At 43.7% G+C, this 21,319-nt stretch overlaps 2 protein-coding genes across 2 annotated transcripts in view; one reads left to right on the plus strand and one right to left on the minus strand.

The window, feature by feature from the left end:
- The window catches only part of LOC147750562 (uncharacterized), a 245,567-nt gene that overhangs the window by 73,972 nt on the left and 150,276 nt on the right, over positions 1-21,319 (plus strand). The window contains exons 7-8 of the mRNA XM_086929621.1: positions 3,152-3,262; positions 9,532-10,134. Coding sequence (XP_086785747.1) covers positions 3,152-3,262; positions 9,532-10,134 — 714 coding nt within the window. The remainder of the gene's footprint in view (positions 1-3,151; positions 3,263-9,531; positions 10,135-21,319) is intronic.
- Positions 3,498-20,051, minus strand: LOC147750563 (uncharacterized). The gene is made up of 2 exons (XM_086966888.1): positions 19,959-20,051; positions 3,498-5,692 (listed from the first exon to the last, which is right to left on the minus strand). The coding sequence occupies exon 2, from the start codon at positions 5,674-5,676 to the stop codon at positions 3,862-3,864; it is 1,815 nt and encodes a 604-aa protein (XP_086823014.1). The 5' UTR covers positions 5,677-5,692; positions 19,959-20,051; the 3' UTR covers positions 3,498-3,861.

Below are 21,319 nucleotides of genomic sequence, written 5' to 3' on the forward strand. Positions count from 1 at the left end.
GAGACTGTTGCACTCCCTACCTATCTAGAGTTTGAATGTATGAAAAGCATATCTCTCCTTCTAAATACCGAACTAATAGTGGTATCACCATGTTCTGCCTCCTCTCTTTGGGCAATGAACTCTCACCCACCTCAGGATGGGTGCTTGAACTAAAAGACTGCCTTTACAAGTGCGGACCACTATTAAAACTGTCATGTAGGCATCACTTAGTCAAAAACTACGAGTAACACTGATTTAGGAACAGTAGCTTCAATACTATACTAGTTGCTGCACGGGTTAGACTAAACCCACTTATAACGTTATCATATGAACAAGCCACTGTTAGATTAATGATACACTACAGCCTTGTTCCCGATAAAAGCAATTGATCCACAGAGGGATTTTACTGCACATTGCAACATATCAACAGCAATGGACACGCAGGCCTTCATCTCAGCCCTCTTGGTTTATTATTTTGTGATAGGGTGACCACAGTAATAAAAAATATTTTCGGGTGATCCTGTACACAATTTTAGTCTAGACCATGGGTACTCACAAACTTTCTCTCGGGGGCCAAATTTACAGTGTGGTTTGTGGCCGAGGGCCGCACCGGTAGAGGTGGGTTCAGAGCAAAAAAAAACTGACTATGAAGTGGAACACAGGCCCCTGCAGCAGATGCCTTCATCCACTGAGCCACCAGACCTGGCATACACACTTCTCTCTCTCTATGTCTTCCTCCCCCCTCTGTTTCAATCCCTCTCTCTCTCTCGCTCCCTCTGTTTCACTCGCCCTCTCCCTCCCTTCCTCTGTCTCCCTCCCTCTGTCTGTCTCCCTCTTTTTCCCCTCTCCCTCCCTCTGTCTCCACCTGACTCCCTCTGCCTTCCTCCCTCTCTATGTCTCTGCCTCTGTCTGTCTGTCTCTCTCTCCATCTGTCTGCCCCCGTCTCTGCCTCTATATGTCTCTGTCTGTCCCTGTTTCTTTCCCTCGCTATCTCTGTCTCTCTATCGCTGTCTGCCTCTGTCAGTCTGGCCCTGTCTCTATATGTCTCTGCCTCTATCTGTCAGACTGTCCCTGTCTATATTTGTCACCTCACCGCCACAATACCTGGAATAGTGCCAGGACACTCGCAGCATGAGGAATAGATAGCTCGCGGAAGAAACTGATGCTGCGGGGGAACGTTGTCTCTCTACCTTCATAATTGAATTGTAGCTTAATCTATCTATTAAGGCCTTTTATTACTGTACTGGATGGCGGGCTGTGGCACCCACGGAAAAATGCGTAGTCTGTTGGTGCAGGTGGTTCCTGTTGCGCTTATTTATTATTCACTTTATACATTACTCCTTACGTCATGAACATGTATATTAATGAGGAGCGTAAATCAGAGATTAGGGAATTGCTAATTGTTTTGAATCCTTATGGCCTGAGTGAAATGGGATACACCTTGCTGGTGCCTCGGTCATATGCTGGGCGGTGGCGTTTGCTTTTTTGTAGGCAAAATCTGATATTAGGCCATTAATAAATGTGTTCTACAAAGGTTCTAAATGTGAACATGTAATCATTATCAATGGCACTAGAAATTGCATATGTTGCTTGAAAGAAGTAGAATCCTTTCCGACCCTGCTGAGACAGATTCCCGGGCACACACAGCCGCACCGAGTACTTCACAGGTCTTTAAAAGACCATTTACTTGTTAATGAGGCTTTGTTGTATTTCTCCTCTTCTTAGCGCCACTGCAGCTCCACTCTGACTATCACTGGAATCGCCCGGCCCCCTTAGAGCAGAGTCTCTCGGAGTCCGCACTGCTGCAACCGGCGGCGTTTGCTGACACTCTTAAAAAAAAAAAGCACAGGTACGATGTCTGCAAGGTCCACGGGCCGCCAAGGAAGGCGTGCCGGGCCGTACTATGAGTACCCCTGGTTTAGACTATAAGGATTTGTGTTGAATAAAATAGTTGATGATAGAACATTCAACTCTTCGCATTGATGCCCACGACTGATAGACTAGCAAATAAAAAGTAGAGAAGCATAGTTTGATTCTCCTCAGTGCTAGAAAACTTCACTGTCCAAAGAGATGAGTTATGACATGGTAATGCAATTAATAGTTTGGTGTTTAACAAGAAAGTTGTACTGTTTTGTAGGTTCAGAGTTATAAATTTTACAACGTTTTACAAGGTCTCTGCTCAAATGAATTTACAAATGTCAGTGCACTGTTAATAGTTTATTACTGGACGGGTTCCAAAATCAAACAAGTTTTCAGTGCTACTGAACTGGTGCCTTGATGTCATGAAACTGTGTGAATCACCGGACGTACAACCCAGGTTCTTATGTGGATCACAATGCGTGATGTCATGCTGTGAGCTCTAGATGCCATGTTTTAGTTCCTCTGTACACTTCAATAGTAGCTACAGAATTAGCATTCTCATCCACAGTGCAATGTACCGTTTTACTCGTGATGGACCACATGTCGGCCACTCACCCCTCCCCCTTTTAACCATGCCTTATACTGCTGAATTAACCATTTTATGATCAATCAAACTTATTATGACTGAGTTGCTTGCAAACATGGTCCCCATTTTGACTTTTCAGTTTGTATCCTTTGCAATAGTTCTTTTACATTGCTCTATATCCATAAACATGGTTGTAAAACATTTAGTATCTTCAAAATATTTCCAAAACATGCCAGATTAGAAAACATATCATTGGAATAATACCTGCTCAGATTTATGAATGCAATTGTTACGAACATCATTTGTTTTGGCATATCAATAATTGGATTCCAATTTCTGTAACTGGGGCTGTAGTTTGATTTCTTTGCCAGAGTTCTGACATGGAGCCATCTTTGTGAGCACTCACAATTCATTTGTATCCCCTTAGCCACCAACACAGATTCTTGGCAAGCATAGTTTTTTGACCAGGAAGAATTAATTCTATTAGTTCTACCTTCAAACCTAGTTGTCAGAAACCACTGCCAGCAAGCAAAGTATATACTAGTAAAATATACACTGAAATTTGTTTGGAAGAGTTTTTAGAAGGAAGCATACAACCTTTTTCGAGTTCTGAATAGGAGAGAAGTAATCATCACAATTGTACCATGTTTTACTCTCAGCTCTACAGGATGGCTCCTTTACCTTGATAAAGAGTTGTTTATAATGTGTTATTCATTTTAAAAACAGGGCCTGACGATTCCAATCCAGCAACATCAATTGGTATCAATGAAGAGGGACAGACTTACTCCTTTAGCATTCATGGTTATAGGAAACAACTGAGCATCAACAATTCTGGAAGTGAGTACATGCATCATTATTAAAAATCATACTGGGCAAATATCGAGTGAGCCATTCCTGAAAAGATATGGCAATCACTACAGAGCTATACTATGAAATATCCTTCTGTTTGTGGTCAATGTAGGCATTCTCTGATAAATTAACATTGGGAGATTAAGCTGGAGTGGCTTAATGGTGACAGAATACTGAAAAGAAAAAAGACATTTAAAATCATAATTTTTCTCTTTTTCCTCCTTTATAAAACGGGTTTCAGTGTTAATGTGTTGTTAATTATGGTGGTGGTTTCGCAGTGTATTCCAAACTTTGAAAAATTCGTACTTCTCACTGTGAACACCTTTTTATGCCATTACAAATCCCAGGGATACCATTTTCGGATGCTTAAATAGAATCTAGCTTTTATTACTGAACATGTATAACATGCATATTCTGCACCACCTTAGTATGATATATACTGTATGTATAACATTGAAATATTAAAGGATTAAGTGTGTAAATATTACACTATGCAAGCATCTTCAGTCGAAATACAGGAATTTACAAGCACTTACATTCATGAGGCTCTTCAGAAGATTGTCTCACTACTGTTATATTATAAATTTCTACAAGTCAAACTTATTGTAATAAAGTATACTACACTTCTTCAGCAAGTCTTTACTCATCCCCTCTTGTTCCTTACTTTGCATAAGATCCTGTATCTGTGAAAATGTCCTATCGACATTGATACTTGAGACAGGCAGTCCCAAAACAGCCAAGACACAATTTGCTAACTCAGGCCACTGCTGTAACTTTCCTTTCCAATATTGGTGTGCCTGAAGATTGGAATTCTCAGGTACAGGCTCTGCAACATATGATTTGAACTGTTTGGATAAGGCCTCTGTGTCATCGAAACATTGAAAAATGAAGCTGTACTTTTCGAAGTCTGTAGAAAATTCTCCTTTGCGGAAGGGATCTACAATTTGCACAGAGTACCACAAAGATAAATCGCTTAGTCCCCGTGACATGGTTGCAGATGAGAGTGTTCTATGCATCATTGAAAGCCATTTCTCGTGCATTGTTAAATAAAATATCCGGAAATCCTTCTCAACAGCTCTTCGCTTTTCAAGTGGCAAACATTCTAGCAAGGCACATGTTGCAGGGCCAAAGTCATTAAAGGCTTCCCCCAGTTTACTCTCAAGATGACTTTTCACACCTGTACCAATTAAACTGTACACGTGGTAGACCAAGGTGTTTTCACACTCTAGCTTTTTCAATATGTCCACTAGAGCAGCCGTATTCTCCTTCAGAAATGTAAGGATGCAGTAGACCATACTTTTTTTCAGCTCGTTATCAATATGTGATCTAATATCTTCACATTTCTTACCAGTTGCATGATAACCGAGCATAAATTCTGTGAAAGGTCGCCACATCGACAATAAGGCATTCATTGTATCTAGCACTGAGAACCACCAGTTACAGCGCACATCTGGAATCATTCTTTCTTTCATACCATACAAAGCACAAAATGAGAAGTATTTGTGTTTTAGCTCTCGTGCATCCCTAAACACTGCACCACAGCAACCTACAAAATCAACAGTGTTCCTCATTAACTCTGATGAAGTTAGAGCGGATTCTAACATACCATCTAGCATGCGGCAAGGGTCTCGTACAAGGAAGGGATTAAACTCCGGCATGCCCTTTAAAAGGTCATCACACATGTCTTTCATATAGGCAGGAGAATCTATGAAAATAAGTACAATGTCACTCAAATTCTTGTTGAACCGGCAAAGTATTTTCTGGAGCAACACCGCAGTTAAAATTTTATTGCAGTTTTCTGCTATATCTGCATCAACCATGACAGTGCGGCGGACACACTCATTTTTTGTATCGCAAAATGTAAACAGCACTGCTACTGCTGGGTATCCACGCATCTCCAAAGATTCATTAATGGTAACAGCAATTTTTACATCACCATGAATTAGCTCTGAAATGTGTTTCATATCTGTGAGAAACAGCTCAGGTAGGTACTTTTCATGCATTTCAGTTGGGGTTGGCATTGTCGTGCCCACTGTTGCGCATCTGCGGAAAAGATTCCCAATGGGACCATCGATTTGATGGAAACTGGTTCCAGATTTCACTAGGGCACGGGCAAATTCACGCACCACATCCTTTTCTTCCTCACGTTTTCTTTTGAAGCTTGTCATTGTTTCTGTGAAGGAAAACTGGTGCAGGCTGTCACAAGTAGATTGCTTTTGAAATTGTAAATGGGTTTTGGAAGCAAGATGTTCAGCAATTCTGTTTGCTGTTTTGCCGGCTAATATTGGAACGGATTCTTTGCAAAACTTGCAAATTAGCATCTTTTCTCCAGCCACCTCTTCCACAGAGAAATCTTGATTTTCTAGTACATAATCTTCTGCTGACTTGACTCCGTGGAGCATAATGTTCTCTACTGGGCTAAACAGAAAAATAAACACACACTTAGAAACCGATTTTGACTTTTTCATTTTCCTCTTTCCACACCGCTCACCAACTCACTTTGTGAGACCCTCCATCATGGATACTCATGCAACTTGCATCCCGCCAAAAGAAAAGTCATGGGTCAGAAAGAAACATTAAAAGCTCAAGTTTAAAACTACAAACTAAACATTTACGTCAGGGGTATCCCCGTGTCAAACTTTGGTACTCTTTGGCTTGGGCACCTGTAGTCAGCTGGTGGTCTTCCTTTCTCTCTCCCTGGCGCTGCTTTCACAGTCTTTGCTGAGGGGAGTAAAAAATAAGAGAGTCAGACCAAAGTCATGGGAGAGGATCAGCTTCACATGAGGCATAGCCAACCCTAAACAATCTAAAGTGATAATTTCCACGCACCAGCAGACCGGAGAACACAGATGGTCGGATTAACAGCAATGTATTTATGTGTGTGGGAATCTGTATAAGCAGTTAATGCAGAAACACCTTTCGTAACTGATATTTGCCTATTTTGCACTGAGAAAATACATTTTCACATGTTGATTTTTTGATAGGGTACTTGGAGGCTAAACATACACTGTAGCCAAATACCTTGGCTGTCATATGGAGGTTGCTAGAGTAAGGGAAATGTTAATGTCTTCAATGTGTTGAACAAGAAAGTGAAGTGAGGTACAGTTAGAAGCACAGTAAAAATATATCACATCACTTCTATGTTTCTTTTTTTTATAGAGGGGAGCAGAGAATGTGCTACTGGCCCCAACTATGGTTTCCCATAATTCCTAACTCCTGCCCTTTAACAAGAAGAACCCAGATTTCAGCTTTATAGTTGGCAAGTAAGACCTCAAGGCCCAAGCGAGGCTGGGTGGGGAGTGATTGGGAGTAGGGAACGTCCCTTGCAGAAGGAAATTATATAAAATAATAGCAGGAGAGGGTGTAGGAGGATCAAAGGGCGAGATGGGCGCGTCAAGCAAAGTGCAGGATGAAAGGGAAATAAATACCTTTACACCAGGGAACTAAACTGGATGGTGGGCAGGGAAAAATATTAACCTGTTATTAATAATTTCCACTACATATTGCTGCCTACAACATACTGTTGTGCTCCTTGTGTGGAGGCAACACTACCAACTGTCATGGAGGATCCCAATGGCAAACGGTTTGGGTTTTGAACTTTTTGGTTTTCCCCCATGAGTTCTGCCTGTTCTGTGCCGGCAACTTTTATACAGGAAAGTAACCCTGGTGGCCAGTCTTGTATGTTTTATTCTCCTCGTAAATATCAGTGAGAGTAAAACGTTTAACTGGAGAAGGCCTGGCATGAACTTGGCCATCACATGGTGCAGGAAAACATATAATAGTTATATAAACAACACTCGTTTAAATAGTTATTTAATGCAGGCCATTTATTTAATGAAGCTTGACAGAGCCTTTAAGTGACAACTGAAGCCCTCAATTTAATGTTATGTATACAAGACTTGCTTAGTCCCTGCCAAGATATGAATCTGTGACCTGTACATGCTTCGGACCACTGAAAGTGTTTCAACATGCTGAGCTGTTACCTACTTAGAATAGAATATTTGGAGACAGTGCATCCAGCCTTTCGTTGTAGATGAGTGACAGTGTTTGTTTTAAGATTTCTACACCTTATGTTACATTGAAGATTCTTCAAATGTGATGCCAGTCCAATATTTCTTTTATTTTGGACCGTTTTGAAATACAAGGTAAAGCTCCCTTGCAGCCATTATTAACATTAAGAGGTAAACAAGATTGCAACCAGGTGGGCTCATACCTTCCTACTGAACATTTCAAAATATATATGTTAATCTTGTGATGCGGTGGTGTGTAACAAGATAAAGGCAAGCTGGTGTGGGCACAGTGCTTACGAGTGATGTCTGCTAACTTCTCCTCTAACAAAGTGGTATGGGTAATTTTTTGCAGGGATTATGTGGAAGATGAATCGTCCTGAATATCGTGATTTGACCACTGCTGTTGCTTGTAATCTTGTTTCACGCCATTTTGGCAATATCTACTGCAAGAGGGAGAGATTTTGTTTTAGATTTGGAACTGTGGTATATCTTGGTGACACTTATAGAATGTATGAGCTCTAAGATGGACTTGGTGGAGTCTGTTCTTAGAGCATCTTTCCCAAGAGACAAGGAAGAAATAAGATCTTATGAAGGATTGACTGAATAATATTCCAAATTCATTATGGATTTTGCCTCATTGGTTTACCCAATGAGACAACTTCTTAAAAAGGGAGAAAGATTTCTGTGTACGGAAGAGTTTTTGTGTGCTTTTAAGCTGATAAACGAACATCTAGGTGAAATGCCTACATTGGCACCTTTCATTGTTTGTAAAAGGACTCTTGACAAATGATGCACGCTTGAATGAGTTAGGAGAAGTTTTGTTGCTAGTAGATAATGGGGAAGAAAAGGTTGTGGCATTTGGGTGGCGGACTCTAAAAAGTTCAGAAATTCACTACTCTGTGAGAGAGAGAGAGAAGAGAGAGAGAAAGACACTCTGCATTGCACATAGGTGGTATTTGAGAGGTAGAGAGAGACATTCTTGCATGCACATGGGTGATGAGACAATTTAAATGTTATTAATTTGATAGACCATTTATTGTGAGAGGTGATCAGAAACTCTTATTTCAGTTGTTCTCTTGTAGAGGAAGTTAACGTGCCACCCCAGGATAAATAGATGGGTGAGTGAATGATGCATAAATGAATTCAACGTTGATGTGAAGTATGTTCACGAACCCAGAAACAAGGGGGCAGAAGGTCTTTCTAGGTCACAGGCGTACAGTAGCAGTGTAGCCATTGCAGCATTGTGATTGGCTTAGGGGGAGGGGGAGAGGGAGGCTGCCTGCTTCTGCTGCCTGTGAGCAGAGAGAAGAGACCCGACGCTGGACCAGAGGGGAAGGTAAGTTTACTTTTTTTTTTTTTAATTAAGCCTCCCCCCTCCCTTGCGACCTCCCACCCGTGAGTCATGCCGGCTGCGACTGATAATTGCAGCCATACATTTATTCTGTTGCACCTTTCATTAAAAAAAAAAATTTGGGCTCCACAGGTACCCTTATGAGGGAGGGCCAATTACGTGCAAATTCAGTTTTTTGACTCCACTCCAAAAACAAGCAGTACAGAAGTACGGCTTGTACTGTTAGACCATGTTGTCCTTCCACAGGATTCAGGTAAACGCAGATACAGATCTGCCTTTTTAGGCTTTATTAGTGATGTATAGGTTAAAGTCGTAGTCAATGCAAGCACAAGGACAGCCATGTCAGGATGCCTGGCACTTTTAGCACTAGAACCCAATTTTCATAGGACGTGAGGATAAATGCCTGATATATTCCATTTCAACTATAAATACTCTAGTGCTCCGCAAATGCTTTTGCAAAGAAAGACCAACCACGTGCAAATCATTTCTTCACTCCAAAAAAAAGAATAGTTCAAAAACATATCATGTTCGCAATCTTTTGGTGACCATGACAGGCAGAACTGCAATACGTTATTCTTTTGAAGGCAGAATGCTTACTGTGGTGAGTGGTTGAGCAAACAAAAGGCCCATTATGGAAATTCTCAAAAATATTCACATAGATTTCAGAAAGAAAAAACATTAGCAACACAGCATTATTTATTAATGATATCACTGATTCTGCTTATTCCAGATTTGGAGAACATTACAGTAAGCCTGTTCTGCAAAGTGATTTAATAGGATATTATAGCTTTAGGTACTAGCTCATTTTTAAGATGCTCTGTATTATGCTGGATTATATGGTCTCATTTTCTTGAACACAAAAAGCTAATGATTTGATTTTCATTTTAATTCAACAGGTCAAGGTCGTATGAAAAGAAAAAGTAAAGGTGAAGAGCCTGAACAATACCCTAATAAAAACATCCAATGCACAACTTCTTCGGGAAAAGGGAAGGTTATCAAAAAATCGAAGCAGATTACCAGCTCTAAAGGCCAGCTGTGGTCAGATAGAAATCTTAAACTTGTTCAAAGTGAAAATGAATGTGTCAACAAAATACAACACCGCTTACCGCAATCAATTCCCAAAGTAGGGAAAATGACTAATCATAATTATTTGTGGTTGGCCCAGCCTTTTGTAGGTCAAACAAATTCTACTGAACACCAAATAACAAAGATTGCATCATCCTCGAAAGAAAGGCATTTTCAATGTACAGAATGCAACAAAAGCTTCATTCAGAAAGTACACCTCATCCGTCATCAGAGAACACATTCAGGAGAGAGACCTTATCATTGTACTGAATGTGAGAAAAGCTTCAGTCAAAAACACCATCTTCTGGGACATTTAAGAACGCATTCAGGAGAGAAACCTTTTCAGTGTGCAAAATGTATGAAAAGATTCTGTTGGAAAGAAGGTCTTTATAGACACCAGAGAACACATGTATGCCCCATGCACAGTTACACCTAACACACACTAAATATAATGCAATCATATTGAAAATGTAAACACAAAATATGTTATCTGCTATTAAAGCACAAATGGTTTGCAACAGGGTTGTAAAAAGTGACCCTGCTGGGGAAGATCAGTGCAATATTTACAAGTTTCCCAAAGTATATCTAAATGGGTTCCACTGAGATTTGCTGCACCTAAATTTGCTTTATAGGGGTAACTGGAAAATCTGACTCTGGTCCGACCGACCTCGACCGGGTTTAGACACCCCTGGTTTAAAGATTTACCCATATTTAAGTGAATGTACCAAAACAATTGCCGAAAATTCCAGCTGGTGCAACAATATATATTGCAACAAAAAAAACCATGTTATGGTGTTCACCAAATCGAATTCAAATGATATAACACAAGTAACTAAATGGAATATTGAACTGCTGTGATAGTAACAAATACATTATCAACTCCAAGGTCAAATGTTTCTATCAATGGACCTTGTGTCTTCATTAAAATAGAGATCCAAAAATAAAAACACAACCGAAATGTTTGGATAATGGGTTCATTCGTTGAACAGCGGATGCCCCTGATGTGTCCCCATTGTGAGGTATTAGAAATCTATAATTTTTGGGGTGACGCAGTAACATACACAGTACCGTTCATGCTAATGCGATCTTTCTATTTTGATACTCTTCATTGTAATAGTGCTGTGTGTGTCTTCTTGAGTCCACAAACAAACAGCTTTTGAGGGACAGTAAACCTAATCTGATGGATTATTTAAGTGTCTGACGTAGAAATGTGTTGCAGTCATATATTCTGATATAAAGATCAAACAATGAGGACGCTGTTTCTGCCAATTGCAAACTTTAGCATCATTATATGCAAACTGAATGGGTGCGAAAAATACTACAAAACCAACAAAATGTTTTTTCCTGACAGATAATATTGATTTATAATATACAAATTGGATTGTTAATGATGATTTAAACCTGAGGCCACTCCGGAGGGTGAAACTTAAGAACTGTTTCTCTTCCCCTTTTTAAACTTTGCATGCAGCAGAAAAACTAAATGAAAAAGACAGGACAATTTCCTTTTTGTGGTAGGATTTATTTGCTGCATTTTTAATGGTGGTATGTTTTTAACCTTAGCTTGACATGGTTAAGCTAATATTGTTTGTCTTTTATGTATGTTGCAAATTTATGCCTTTGAAGGTATTTACACATGGTTTTCTTGTATGTTTTATCTATGATCTACAGCCCTGAAGAAGTTCCGCCTGACGGAACGAAACGCGTTGGCTGGTTTTCTTTTTTCAATTGGAACATTAAAGAATCTGAACACTTTTTGCAACTGCGGACTCAGCGTCAACTCATTTGGAATATTCTTTTTGAAAACAGACTCTATCACCGATATATGGTGTAAATTTGACTGTTGGAGCGGTGCATTTCAAAACTTTGCTCAATATAAAAACACAACCTATTGGTCTTGCTGAATATAGAATTGACCACACAACTGATACATTATAAGCAGGAGCAGTGAAAAATATCCACCATTCTAAATAAGCATGAGAAAATAAGACAAACATATTTTATCACAGCACATTAAAAGTTGCACAAGTATTTTGAACGTCTTGGTGCTTGCTTTTTGCAACATTTGTGTTACTTCACAGAATAGTAACAAAAAACACAGGAGTATGTATGTGAAAAATGTATTAGCCAGCCACTAAATAAATCCCTTTTGAAATGCATAGGTTTGGAGTATTTATTCGGGTTGACTGCAGTCATCAGCACACACTGAAGACTGGAAGGGTGTTCCACCTACAGCCTTTTACAACGGTGAATAACCAACCACCCCAATCGGGCTCAATTAACATTGTTTACTGCTCATGCCCTCTGTCACAAAGTAGCTCCATCAGTAACATAATTCCCTGGCTATTGGCTTTGCTTCCAGGGTTGACATGGATGGCCAGCTATGACATTCTCTGCCAAGTACAAGAGCATCTGTTTGTTCTCCTTTCAATGTTAAACAGGTTTCCTACATCCATACCTAAATCTCAGTCAGGAAAGAAGCAATGTTTTAAATAATGTATCACGTGATTCATTTTTTTTTTTTGAGACCAACGGTCCCATATTTTATTTAATTTCACAAGTAATAAGCCAATAGATCATACAATGTCATATAAACTTCGAGCATTACCCAGTCAGTAACTTTTTTCGACATGTTGGTCACATATGAGTAAAAATAAACAGTAGCCAGAGAATATGCATTAGTCCGCAATTATCAGTACCAGGAAGAAATCACGGGTTGCAGTGCCTGCAGCGTTCATCACTGCAGAAGGACCAAGGTGGTCATGATAGCCAACAATGTTCATCCTAGACTGCGTTCCATGGTGGGCATGGGTGAAGTCAAAGACAGAAAACCCATTTCGCCATATAATGCACTGGGCTATAGTCTTGTGATCGTGGCAGTATTCAAAAAACATTGTAGGAAGAGCAAACGGGGCGGGGAAGATTAGCATCATCGTGAGCACAGCAGAAACAAGCTAACCGCCCATCATGAGAAACAATAGGGAATGAAAGGAAATAGGAGAGAAAACACTTCAACAACAATCGGACTAGTGCTAGCATGTACAGTAGTGTATCAGTGACCCTAACGGCGTATGTGACGCCATATGTGGACTGTGCGGGGGGCGGGAGTGGTTGTGGATTGAGAGTTGCTGCGGCCAGAAGGCGGTGGGGGGGAATGATAGCCAATGGAGTTTGCTGAGCGTTACCCCAACGGCTGGGGGGGGGGGTAACGGGGGGGGAAGTGGCATGCCGGGGCGGAGGATGACTGGTCTATCTCTACTCCATGACAAGGCGGTCAGGCAATGCCAGCCTGGGTGCAAGCCCGATGGTATGCTGTCAGGGTGGTGTCCCACTCTTGGGCAATTGGGTACATACGAAGGCCCGCTGTCTCCTCCCTGTGCAAAGACACACTCTCTGCGCTAGCCCAGTTGGCAAATGAGCGACGCCAGTCTGCAGGTCGCGGGGGGGCATTATTTTTCCAGCGTTTCGTGATGAGCCGCTTAGCCGTAATGAGCCCCAGGTCCCAGAAACGTGCCTGTAGTTTGGACTGCTTGGTTCTCTTGTAGAGTCCCAGCAGGCATACTTCCCACGTCTTGGGGAGGGTGTCGCCCGTGGCCGCCGCTAATGTGTCAGTGACCGCCGACCAGTACATGGTGAGGTGAGTGCAACTCCAGAGTGCGTGTAGCAGGTCCGAGTTCAGGAGACCGCACCTGGGACATGCCGAAGAGGCGAGGCCAAAGTAGAGGTTCAGTTTGTCCGGGGATAGATACGCGCGGTGTATTATATAATATTGGATGATCCTAAATCTCGCATTGCGAGGAATGTTCCTTGCTCCTGCCAGTACTGCGGCCCACTGTTTATCCGTCCATTCCCTACCCCGGTCGGCCGTCCATTTCTCTCTCAGTCGTTGGGAGGAGAATTGAGTATGATAGTTTAGCGCCTGAGCCAGCCAGTGCACTAGATGGGAACCATCGCCCATCACATGTAGGTACTGTATGAGCATGTGTGTGGTCAGCTCGTGTGTCAGGTCCCCCCATGTCTCTGTCAGCACTCGGAGAAGCCTCGCGTGTGTCAGAAACTGTCCTGCTGGCAGACCGGTGTCGGCTGTCAGAGTCTCGAAGGACAGTAGCTCCCCATCACTATACAGGTCACCTAGTCCGTCCAAGTCCGCCGCAGTCCAACTGCGTAGCACGGTTGAAGACAGCACGCCATCCCCCCAGGGGGTCCCCAGCAGTGGCAGGTTCGGGGCATATGGTACTGTGCTTTTGGTGAGTCTGAGGCTTCGCATAAAGCACTGCCTTGCGACAGCTAGATGGATCTGGTTGGGTGGCCGGCCCCGCGTCAGGGGGTGGAAGAGCGTCAGCACCTGAGTTGGGGATAAGGTGGTGTCCTCCGTGGCCGTGTCCATCAGATTCTTACCGCTCAGCCAATAGGCAACCCATTGCAATTGGGCCGCCAGGTAATATAGTTCCTGATTGGGAACCGCCAGGCCTCCAGACTCCGCGGCCGCATATAGGGTCCTCAATGCCACCCGGGGGCGTCCTTAATTCCAGATAAGGCGCCTGGTGAGGGTTTCCAAACCCTTGAATATGCGCGTCGGCACATACACCGGAAGGTTAGCATAAAAGTAGAGGAGCCGGGGGAGCATTATCATCTTCGTCAGTGCCACTCGGGCCGGCACATTCAATGGGAGGGAGTTCCAGAACGTGACCTGGGCTGACAGTGAGGAGATGGCTCTCACTAGGTTGCCCTCCAGGAGATCAACGGGGTCCCGATATATGAGGATCCCCAAGTACCGGAATACCGTCGGGTGCCATTGAAGCTTCTCTCCCATCATTTGCACATCACATTGTGGCATAGTGTCACTGAACGCATAGACCCCTGATTTCGACCAGTTAACGCGGAGACCTGACATGTCCCCGAACATCTGAAAGATGTCCGTGAGTGTCGTAGGTATATGGGTGAGGTCCCTGATATATAACAGTAAGTCATCGGCATACAGAGACACCGAGTGGGTTCCGTCCGCTAGCGGGATACCCCAGGCGGCACCGGAGGTCCGGAGCAGTTCCGCCAATGGCTCCATCACAAGTGCGAATATCAGGGGAGAGAGGGGACATCCCTGTCTGGTGCCTCTCCCAATCCTTATTCTGTCAGAGAATAGCCGCCCAGTCCGGACTCGCACCTCGGGCGCCTGGTAGAGGAGCCCCACCATCTGTATATAGGCGTCGCCCAGCCCATACTTTTCGAGCACTTGGAGGAGAAAGGGCCACTCCACCGAGTCAAACGCCTTTTCAAGATCAAGTATTATGCACCCCGAGTGTGGCCAGGTGGAGGACGCGTAGCGTTGGATTCTGAAGAAGCGGCGTATGTTGTAAGACGTACTGCGGGTGGGCACAAAGCGTTTCTGGTCAGGGTGCACCAGTGTGGGAACTAGGGGTGCAACTCTCCGAGCCAGTGTCGCCGCCAAGATCTTGTAATCTGTGTTAAGGAGCGCCAATGGCCTGTACGATCCTAGCTCGCACGCTTCCCTGCCTGGTTTCAGCAGGGAGATCACATTGGCCTCGTTCAGGGACGCCGGAAGTTCAGCATCCTCAAATGCCGCCTTGTACACCTTTAACAGTTCGGGTATTAGTAACAAGGAATAGGCCTTGTAAAATTCGGCCGGGAGCCCGTCCGGGCCCGGCGCCTTGCCGTTAGAGAGGGAAAAGATCACTTCTCGTAGCTCCTCACCAGTAAGCTCCGCCCCCAGCTCCGCCTGTTGGGCGTGAGTGGCCGCTGGTAGCTGCAGTGTCGCTAGGTAATCTATGATCTCCACCTCGGTGGTTCTCAGCCTCGAGCTGTATAAGGACCTATAATGTGATGTGAATGCCTCATGTATCTGTCTTTGTGTGAAGACTTCAGTGCCCTGAGTCGTGCGGATCGACAGCACCGACGCTGAATGAGTTTCTTGCCGTATCAGCCATGATAGAAGTCTGCCTGGCTTGTCGCCGGTGTTGTGGGTGCGTGCAGAGTGTGCTGCAAAATTAAGGTTCTTCAGTCTTTCCATCAGAAGGGCGTGATCAGCCCTGGCCGTGATCAATGGGGAGTCATCGCCCTCCGCCGCTTCCCGCTCTTTGTCTAGCAAGGTCACCTCCGCTTTCAGCAGATCCCGCTCCACCTGCCCCCGCAGGCCTGCCTGCACACCGAGACAGTTCCCCCGGGTCACCGTTTTAAAGGCGTCCCACTCAATTTGCGGGGACGAGGCCGAATCGCCATTTTCCTCAAAGTATTGTAGTATCCTCCCGGACATCTCCTCCCGGAATGGGGCATCGAGCAAGAGATCCGGCTGCAGGCGCCATGTGGGCACAGGCGGGCGCGGGCGCTTCCATCCACAATCTAGAGTGTGTGGGTTGTGGTCTGAGTGCGTCCGTCCCAGGTAGTCGGTGTCTGTTACGTGAGGAATCAAGTCACGGGACATCATAAACCTATCTAGTCTGACGTGTAATGAGTGGGCCCCGGAGAAATAGGAGTATACCCGGGCGTTGGGGTTTCTGACTCGCCAAGCATCCTGCAGGTTCCACTGTGTCGCCCAATCAAGGAGGGCCCTGGAGGCTGCTTGGGCTGGGGCGATTGTCGCCGGAGGAGACGAGCGGTCGAGGGAGACATCTAGCACACTGTTATAATCGCCACCCAACAATAGGGGCACGTCGGGCCAAGGTGCAATCACCGTCGACAGTCTCGTCAGGAACCTCCCCTGCTCGACATTAGGTGCGTAGATGGAGGCTATAACTATCTGTTGCCCGTCCAGTCTACCCTGTATGAAGACATAATGCCCCTCTGTGTCAATGTTGCTGTGTGTCAGTGCAAATGGAACTCCTGGTCGCACCCAGATCAGGGTCCCTCGTGCAAACGCTGAGAAGCTCGTGGCAAATATTTGCCCCCTCCATCTACGGCGAAGTGTGGCAACCTCTGCGGCTACTAGGTGGGTCTCCTGCAACAATGCGATCTGTACCTGATGCCGTTTAAGATAGGAGTACACCTGATATCTACGTGAGGGTGTGTGCATTCCCCTGACATTCCAGGTACAAAATTTAACCGTAGCCATCACAGTGTCCACATCGCCCAATCACCCACACCCCCCCCCCCACCCCAGTCCGCCCCGGCCACACAAGTAAAACAGCAGATACCGATTGCCAGTGTTCCAGCCCGCCATCCCGCACAGACTTGTATCACGTGATTCATGATACGGTTTAGCCCAGTTGGAAGATGTGTGCAATCAGCAAAGACCGGGTTAATCAGCTCAAACTGTTGCAGAATTCCTGCCAGGGACCTTGTGTGCATGTTGAATTGATGAGTTAACATGAAGGAGCCTTGAGTCATTCCTCGGCCATTCAGTCAATGAAAAACCACAAAACTATACATGCTTATAACACTTTATTCTACAGACCTCTGTCCAAGTAATGCAAGCTCAGTAATGCCAAACCAATTATGTGTTCTATTAAACAATGAGCAGAAAAACACATTGGGGTCAAGGTCATCTCTTACCCTTGTCCACAGCCAAGAGAAGCGTAATTCCGAATAGCAGCATAGCACTAGAACTATTTAATGTGAATGGAAGTAATACTCTTCTGGCAGACTTCTATCCCACAGGGACACTGCTGAGGAGCACGGTTCATGCAGCAGCCAGTCTACTCTTAATATCTAAGAAAGAATGATCTATACACACCAATACTGACAGAGCTCCACTGGCATCTGAAGCCAGGTTTGATTACATTCAAGCTAGCTCCACTGTACCTGTTGATCCAGATCAAGACCTCCGTTGGAACATGCAAGATGCACAACAGCAACAGTTATAACCAACATGGAAATTAGGAAAAGCAGGAAGGAGAAGACAGGACACCAAGGTCTTTGACCACGGTACTCAGGGTGGCGATCTTGCGTCTGCCCTATTACGAGGCAGCTTTTTGAACCACCACCGGATGCGCCAGAGAACTGTTGTTCCCTGGCAGTGGCGCAGCGCAGAGGTCTATACAATATGCAAGTCTGGACCGCCGTGGTCCACGGAGCATATTACGAGTTTCCTCTCCGCCAGCCATTTCATGGCAGGCTCATCGCCTTGAAAAGGCTGGTGGAGGGGAATACAAATGGGATCCTACAGAGCCCCCATGCCCCCACTGTCAAAGAGGTGCCTTCAGGAGGCAATGTCCCTGCACCGCTATGGCGGTGCTAAGCTGGTGCACAGCCGTCGCAGCACCACCTAAGACGTAATTGGCCTCTAACCCTTTAGCTGTGCTTCAAGAACGTAGAGTTCCATCACAGTTTAAATCTACCAGGTCCATTCAAGCTCCACTTCCAGAACGAGTTGAAGACACATTGCAATTTCTGAGTTACAAAGTAATCACTAAGCAACAGTCCTACTAAAGCGATATCAATCCGCCCAATGTTTCCAGTATACCTACAAAATAAAAATAAACTCTCCAGTATACCTGCAATTTCCCACCTTCCTCCTTTCTCACAGCCCCATTACATTTCTAGGACCTCCTCCCAGATCCTATGCTGCAATTTGGCCTTATTTACAAAATTATTTCCATGTACGTTCTCTCGCCCCATCAGAACCTTCCTCTCCAATGTGATTCCCAGTCGCCCCCACCCTTTAGCATATCCCCCTTCATGGCTTTTACTTCAAGTGCATCCTTGTCCTTCTCATTTTCCCTGTGTAAACACTCTTCTATAGCACTCTGCTACTTTGTAGCTAGGTTCTAGCAACATAAACCCTATACATTCCTGCAGCTCGTGAAACTCAACAGTTGAATACATTTTGGAGAAAGAGGATGGTCTTGCATGGTTTTATTATCTACCTCACTAGCCGCACAGATTGCAGGCAGATTTAGAGTTTGTGTATTTCCCAGCGTGCTACCCTCACAACATGGTGTCTGAAGACTGCAATGTTTTTTTTATCTAATACAAAATTGTAAGTCCTGGAAAACGTAGGTTGGCTATGTTGGGCAAACTGATTAATTCCAATTGGTTTTGTTTATTAAGAGGAGTGTTTAGTCTGATTCCTAACACCTACTATTTTCATGCACAAACATGGCTGTTTTGTACCCTACTTTGTTGAATTCTGAAGGCTAGTTTGTCAGCAGAACACTAAGGGCATGATTCACAAACTCCACTTAATTAGTAACTTATACTTTGTAGAAAGTCATGCACTACCCATGGCCAACGAATGGTACTGCAACACTCTCCCATAGGGGACTTAAAATAAAACCCCATATGAAATATTAAATTAAATTATTTAAAATAGTTATAAATACATATATATACGCTCAACAGTTCTGGTAAAATGCCAGTCCCGCTCACGGGCGGGTCGAGGTAGGGCTCCCGGTCACCCAACAAATTTCAATAAGTATTCCATTTGTTAAAACAGATGTACTCGACTCACTAGAGTGCACCAAAAATGTAATTTAGCTGGAAACAACGTGTTTCACCTTTCGGCTTGATCACGTTTCCATCTCAATGCAGTGAGATCAAGCCAAAAGGTGAAACGCGTTGTTTCCTGCCAAATTTAATTTTTCGTGCAGTGGTTGGCAATGAGCAGTGCAGGAGCTACTACAAAGTGTAAGTTACTACAAAAGTGCAGTTTCTGATTATCGAAAAGTAGGAAACTCACTCAAAAGTGTAAACGTACTCAATAATGTAAGTATCCTTTATGAATTAGGCCCAATGTGCAGTGATTGATTCGAGGTCCAGGTGGAATCATTCTTTTTTATCTCGATCCTCATTTAACCAGGTTTTTGCATGGCTTTGAGGTTTTATTTTGTTGTTCTTTCAGAACTAGATGAAAGAATGGACCTAATATTAACTCCAATGATTGATTCCTCAGTTGTTTTTCTGCTCAGCTGTGAAGATTCTAGGACACTGGCTCTAATTTTCCGTATTATTTTTGGGTTAAAAATATTAAGTATTTGTTTCCTGGAGGCATTTTCTGCTTCCACTGCGTGGCAAATTTCACCTCTCTTTCTCCATTCACCACGGAATTGTTTCTTGTCAGACTCCTCCAGGCAGGATAAAAGACTATGGGCAGACTGAAAGTGTCTTGGGATTGGCAGAAAATCTTCAGCTAAACAAAACATACTTCAGCCTACAAATATGTGGAGAGTTAAAATCTTGCAGCTGGAAGGCAATTACACTAAAGGCTTCCTATGGGCATCACTTGTTCCAAGCTCTATATGAAGCTAAAGAATCAAAAATCTCGAAATGCAGTCACTCATAACCTTCTCAATGGCCCCTCGTTAGTGCTCACCTGAGATTCTCTCCACGAGCAGAGGTTCCTCCTTCGCACACATTTCTTCCCTGCAGTTTTCAAAACATGCCAGTTCAGAGGAAGCTTCCCCTAACAGGAGGAAAGCAATAGAAGTTAATTTTACTATAGGGTAATGTTCAAGGCATTCACTCCAGATACTTCATGGGAGATTCTGCGATATGTTGAAGATATTACATCAACCGCAAATGAGTTGGCCAGAAATTGTATTTGCACATATGTGGATGAGTGGTTTGTTGTGTAGTCACTTGTAGAAACAATTGCTAGCTCTCACCTGATGTCACCAATAGTGATTTACAAACATGTTTCCTACACTTTTTTAACCAATTAGGAGAGCACATTCTTTATTATAGAAAACGAAACAGTGCAGTGAGAAAATCTAAGCTCATTTATACCGGTGTAAGGAAATTCAGCTAAACAGACACCGGTTAGGGGGCAAGCAATCAAATTATAGTCATGTTGTTCTATTGTCCTATTCTGAACAGGGGAGGGGAGGAGGAAAGGAAGGGGGTTGGAGGGTTGGAGGCGTGGGGCCATTGGTCACTATTATCCAGATCTGCATATATTGGCCATTCCTAATTATGGAGAACTTTCTGCACTGCTTCCACATGATAAGATTTTCAAACCCCTGTTTATGTTTCCTACTCCTAAGAACAACTGTTTTCCCAATTCAGTACCTGCTCTTATAAAGTCCACCCCTACAACTCTCCGTTCTTTGTAAAACAAAGAAGTAGACGGGTTTTTAGAGCCCAACCCTCTTGCCTTCCTTTGCAAATTATGCCTAGCAACATCTTTTCAGATCCTTCTAAAAGCCTGGATAATATCAATAACTGAACTATCTTTTATTAATAAGAAGGAGCCAGAGGTCCAAGCACAATACCCAGCTGTAATTGAAAGGGGCATTGCTCCTTTGACGTGTTAAGAAATTAGCCTTGGGGGTTACCTCCCCTTCCACGCCCCTTCACACGTACAGCAGTTAGAGCCCATACATCCTGATATACACACTGGGTCTTTTAATTGCTCTCAGTGCAGTGCGAGAGACGGACTTCCTTGAGCACCTCAAATGAGAGGCTAAGCTTTGATGGTGAAAGAAACAATGGATGCTGAACCCCCTGTAAGTATTGTACGCCCAGAAACATCCCCCAATTTCCTTCCATTATTAAAACTCTCTGCCAACTACTCTTCTCTGTTTAGTGCACTGAATGTACGAGTGTGAATATTCCGGGCTGAACTGCATTCAACAGGTGCAATATCCTGTTAGACAATATACATTAAATGCACCACTGAAAATAGTCTGGTTAATCCAGGTCATTATCGCCACAGTACTACACAGACGTTTTAAT

Source organism: Lissotriton vulgaris, chromosome 1_1 (assembly GCF_964263255.1).
Source record: "Lissotriton vulgaris chromosome 1_1, aLisVul1.2, whole genome shotgun sequence".
Lineage (NCBI taxonomy): Eukaryota > Metazoa > Chordata > Amphibia > Caudata > Salamandridae > Lissotriton > Lissotriton vulgaris.

What these genes read in the sequence shown, in the direction of transcription:
- LOC147750563 (XM_086966888.1), bottom strand. Translation starts at nt 5,676, where the DNA reads ATGCTCCACGGAGTCAAGTCAGCAGAAGATTATGTACTAGAAAATCAA.